The sequence below is a fragment of the Alosa pseudoharengus genome, unplaced genomic scaffold, assembly GCF_046254945.1.
Source record: "Alosa pseudoharengus isolate Yale_2024_CS ecotype anadromous, Long Island Sound unplaced genomic scaffold, YU_APseudo_1.1 YU_APseudo_1.1_scf_9, whole genome shotgun sequence".
In the NCBI taxonomy this organism is placed as follows: Eukaryota; Metazoa; Chordata; class Actinopteri; order Clupeiformes; family Clupeidae; genus Alosa; species Alosa pseudoharengus.
In genome coordinates, this window is record NW_027468881.1 from 17,784,939 (window position 1) to 17,789,920 (window position 4,982).

At 40.2% G+C, this 4,982-nt stretch overlaps 2 protein-coding genes across 3 annotated transcripts in view; one reads left to right on the forward strand and one right to left on the reverse strand.

Moving 5' to 3' along the window:
* Window positions 1-888: 888 nt before the first annotated feature.
* Window positions 889-3,129, forward strand: tsr2 (TSR2 ribosome maturation factor). Its single transcript, XM_076275765.1, has 5 exons — window positions 889-969; window positions 1,431-1,521; window positions 1,633-1,724; window positions 1,923-2,090; window positions 2,457-3,129. The coding sequence occupies exons 1-5, from the start codon at window positions 889-891 to the stop codon at window positions 2,586-2,588; spliced, it is 564 nt and encodes a 187-aa protein (XP_076131880.1). The 3' UTR covers window positions 2,589-3,129.
* Window positions 3,130-4,643: 1,514 nt separating this feature from the next.
* The window catches only part of srpk3 (SRSF protein kinase 3), a 21,271-nt gene continuing 20,932 nt past the window's right edge, over window positions 4,644-4,982 (reverse strand). For both annotated transcript variants that reach the window (XM_076276594.1, XM_076276593.1), the window contains exon 16: window positions 4,644-4,982. This exon is cut by the window's right edge and continues 885 nt beyond it. The gene's annotated coding sequence lies outside the window, so the exon portion shown is untranslated.

Genomic DNA, 4,982 nt, shown 5'->3' on the forward strand with positions numbered 1-4,982 from the left:
TTCTCAAGAAACATTTGTTTGTTGTATCAGTCAGTAGTTTTTGTTGGAGAAATGCTACACTGCCTTTGTGGAAGTATGGATAAATGTACTTTCAAATAACATCCTCCTGAACTCTACTGTCGTCTGAAGTAGGCCTGAGCTATGCACACTTACCTATCAGTTAGATAGAACTTCTCAATGTTGATATGAGATGCTCCTCAAGTATTCCTGAGGTGGGCAGAAGGAACAGCACCCTTGCCTGAAACTGACAAACATATTTCTCAATGTTCTGCATGAGACCACACATAGAGACATAGACTAATATTCAACCAAACAAGTTTATTAAGGCTACAGCACAAAAACAAAGGCAATTTTGCCTCACAGTAATAGCAAAAGTAACATAAACATCCAGAAGAAAAATAAAACGCTTATGAGAGCAACACAGTAAATTACACATCCTAGGCCTTAAACATTGGAAAACAAAGTACAAAAAATAGGACTTGTATTAAAAGAAAAAGGCCTAATGTATACAAGCTCACTCAGGCACATTATATATATGTGTGTGTGTGTGTGTATTAAACTGGACTTTAATAACATCTAAGATCTTCTGGAAACGTGCATGGGGCATGCAGGCTAACATCTGATCTGATCCGAGTCCAGTAGCAGCCTACTGTAAGACCTATCATTAGATACAGTGGGGCCCCCCAGTTAGCCTATTTTTTACCATTCTATTTTATTTATATCTATATCTAGAAATAGGTAGGACAGACTTACACAAAACACCTGCAACATGCGTCAGCGGGATGAAAACGGACAGGGACAGGGGTTGATTACATCTTGCATTGATTCTCACCCCTTGCCATCAAAGTTACTTTCGTTGATTGGTAATGTCTTCCAAGTCATTCCAAAATGGCAGCGCTCCTGACATCTACACGTGAAGTGTTTACCGAAGGTGTAAGAGCTGTTTTGGAAACATGGCCTGTGCTTCAAGTAAGTACCTGTCATTCAATATTGGGTACATGATGCAGGTATCGCAGATATTTACGCAACTGCGAACAGTTTTGTAATTCATTTGTAATATCCTGAAAAGATTAAGCTAATGTGTTAGCATCCCCAATAGCCTAACGTTAACGTTCTTCCGACCACAAACATAATGTTAGGGATGGCCAGCGACCAAGCGAACTTGCTAGTTTTTTTGGCTGGACTTTTGGGCATTTAAAACGTTGAATGAGATGTTGGATTATAATTGTGTGTGATTGATGTGTGTGGTTGTAATCAAGCTAGTCATTCAACTCAAGTTACTAAGTTTCTGTAAAGTATCCTAAATCAATTCAGTCCGCAAGTTTCCTTTACAATTTAGCCTACCTACACCTGAAGAATGGACATTCCGTATGCAGTCAGAATGCAGAAATGTTGATATTCTCCTAAATCGTGTAATGATCCTGCATCAGATCGCTGTTGACAACGGCTTTGGAGGCGTTTACAGCCAGCAGAAAGCAGACTGGATGGTGGATGCTGTACAGCAATATTTCCACGATAACAGTAAGTGATGCAAGGAAATGAATTACCTGAAAAAGATATGTTCAGATTCAGAAGATTCCTCTGCTAGAGTTTTCTTGCACTTCCACTTACTGTATTCCCTGTTATTGGCAGGTGATCTGCAGCAATATGAAGTGGAGGACTTCATATCAGAGTTGATGAATAATGAGTTTGATACCATGGTGGATGATGGAAGCTTACCTGGGGTGCGCTAATCAAAACAATTGTCTTCACAAATTTTATTCAGTTTAAGAACTTAAATTACAATACTTTTTGTTAATTGTTTTTACCATGTAGGCTAATCAGTTACAAGCACTCAGGGCAAAGCGGCTCTATTGATGGTATTTTCTACTCTGCTACTTCTCCCAGTAATGTGAATATATATCTTTTTTCCTGTTAAGTAGGTGGCACAGCAGGTTTGTCAGATGTTCAAGCAGTGTCAGCAAGGTGAAGTGGAGGAGGTGAAGAGTCAGATAAGCCAGCTGGCCAAGAAGAAGAGCACGGGCAGGGTGAAGGCCACTGCCGTCAAAAGCCCAGAAGAGGAGGAAGAAAGTGATGAGGATGTTCCAGAGGTACGTGCTGCTGATTTCCATTCAAACATTCTCAGGGGTCAAACTTCATTTTCAATGTTTGTCCATGAGAAGCCAATACTATAAAAAGAGAAGAAAGAAGGGCTTCTCTTGCGTAGTTCTAATTAAGCTGAGAAATTGTGACCTTCTGACTCATTTTTGTGAAAACTGAAAAAAAGGGGGGGGGGAAACCTCACACATCAGACTAAGTGATTCTGATTTCTGTGTAGTATGCTGTAAGTCCAATGCCGTGTACAATGCTCTCGATTGTGCCATGCCTTTATGTCATGAAGACTTGTTGTCCAGTGACTTAAACCTTCTTTCTGCCTCATACTTTTACATTTGTCATTTTTTCCGGTGACCCAAAAGGCAATGGAGTGTGAGGGAGCAGCCCAGACGAGCTCGAGCCACGCACCTCCCCACGAGGCCAACCTCCCTGCCCCGCCCCCAGATGAGGCTGAGGTCGATGACGGATGGACGGTGGTCCGCAAGAAGAAGTGATGTAGCGGCCTGGGCCTCAGATGGCGCCCTCGAGGGGTCAACAACCAGGGCATGTGTGTGTCTGCAGGAAGTTCCTTTTCTGGATCCTGTCATGTTACTTCTGCCGTTATAATCCATGTGACCTCTGATGGGGTTATCAGGCCAGCTGAACTAACTCGTACACATGATGGGTGGATCTCAGTGACTTTATATACTTCCTGTTATTTTTCCATTACCCCCAGAAGCAAGAAAAGGACCGCTGTTCATCAGTGGGACTGAGAGAAGCCTCTGGAAAACTTGCAAATTGAATGCACAGTTCTCAACTGATCCTTTAGCATTTCTTTTTATCATGATGTCTGTCCAGAGTATCCAAAGTCAGAAGGATGTTCCACGTCTCTGTGTTGTCAGGTTCTATGTGATGTTGGGTGAAGGCAGAGAGGCTTGAAATACTGGACTGCTGACTCCAGCCTGATTCTGTGTGGATGGATTCCCTGGGGTGGATTAAGGAGAGGAACCTTGTGGGGAGAAAAATGCTTTTAAAAAAATTAAATTATTCAACATCTTTCAGCCCACTGCTTTGAATTTGTTTAACTGAAAGAAAGTTAGATGGTAAAAATAAGCCGTATTCTGTAATCCTCTGAAAACCTTATGCAGTTACATCATGAAATTTAACAGAATGCAAAATATGCATTGTAGATTAAAGTTGGTTGTAGGATTAGCAGATAACTTTATTTGGCAGTGTTTTTCACACTAAAGCACTATTCTTGGAATCTTTCACCCTTTTCTCAGAACACAAAAACTATTTTTCAAACTGCATTAACAGAACTTCTGTCTCTCTGTGCTCAAGACCAAACACTGTTTTCAGATCCTACGCAAAGCCAGTCCAAAGTAAAACACTCAGCATTCATTACACACTATATCCAAAACAATGCAAAACACAACACTGAGGGAATGTAGCTCCAGAATACAATTCATCATAGATTCCTTCACCTATTTAGTTTGACTAACGTAGTCACTCAGTACTTGTCCTGGTGCTTATCAAATGTGAGTTGAAATAGATGAAATTTACAGGGAGAAAATGGCACACAGTGCAAGGACTCTACGCACTTTGTTCTACTTGGAATAAATACCTACTTACTGCTTACTACACCCAGAGTATTTTTTCTTCGTCAGTTAGTTATTGTGATGCATCATAGATTATTTTCTTGCAATGTATTAATTGTCAGAATCGCTGTGTATCCTGGCAGGGTATTGACAGTATTGTGTTGTGAGGTACTATGTGATGCCAACCTCTACTCACAACTCAGTAATACAGATATGGCGAACTGTGAGTACAGATAGCAATACAGTATTGAATGCCATTCCATACACAGGGGCATGGTAAACATCACAGTTGCACAAATCTCATCTGAACAGTACTGTCCTTGGTTATTCTCTTCCTCAAACACCACCTCTCACACACGCTCTTCCTCACACACTCTCTTCCACAGTCCTCTGCCTCATTTGGTTTCCATCCATTGTTGGTATTAAAACCCCAAATTAACCTGAACTGCCTGTGCACTCTCAACTGGGTTTTACTGGCATCACCATACAGTAGCATTCACAAGTGTGAACTATTTTGAGTTGTGTGTAAGCAATAGTAAGCAATGTGCTCCACTTGTGTTTAATGTCTACCACCTGTGGGTACCATGATGCATCAAAAGAGCACCACCAGAGTGCTTAGTGTGTTTCACTGAGGGAGAATGTATTTCGCAGAAAGAGTAAACTTGTAAACAGAGTGTGATTGATTTGAGAACTAGATTCAGGTCCCTGAACATTTGGTTCAGAGAATGGGATTTACGGATTTACAATTCTGTCATTTCTCCAAACAACAAGCAGCTGTAGTATGATGCTAATACCAGATTTCAAAAAACAGAACCAAAGAAATCTCTTAATATTTGTATCAGAGCAATGAATCCGTTCTGTTAAAGTGGCCAACTAACTTGTCTGTAAAATGTATTACAATTACAGAAAAGTGAACTAATTTTGGATGTTGTATAAACAGCACCATTCACAACAGAAAGGACTCTAAAGAAGCTGGTTCATTTCATCTTTATTATTATTCTCTGGTCTCCAGTCATGGTCATACACAGTATCTTATGTTCACAAACAACAAGCATTCCACACACCAACTGGCGAACATATATAAAAAAGTGAAGGCATGTTTCCCTCTCTATTTCTCATTTTTACACATGGCATATCAAGGCACTATTTTAACATATAAATACGTGACCAGCCGACAGAAGACGACCATACATCTCGGAAACGATCGACAGACTGCAGACATTTTATTCCAAACATTTACATAAATCAAAGCTCCGTAGTAATAATAATAGTAATAATAATAAGAATAGTAATTAAAAAGAAACGTAGACT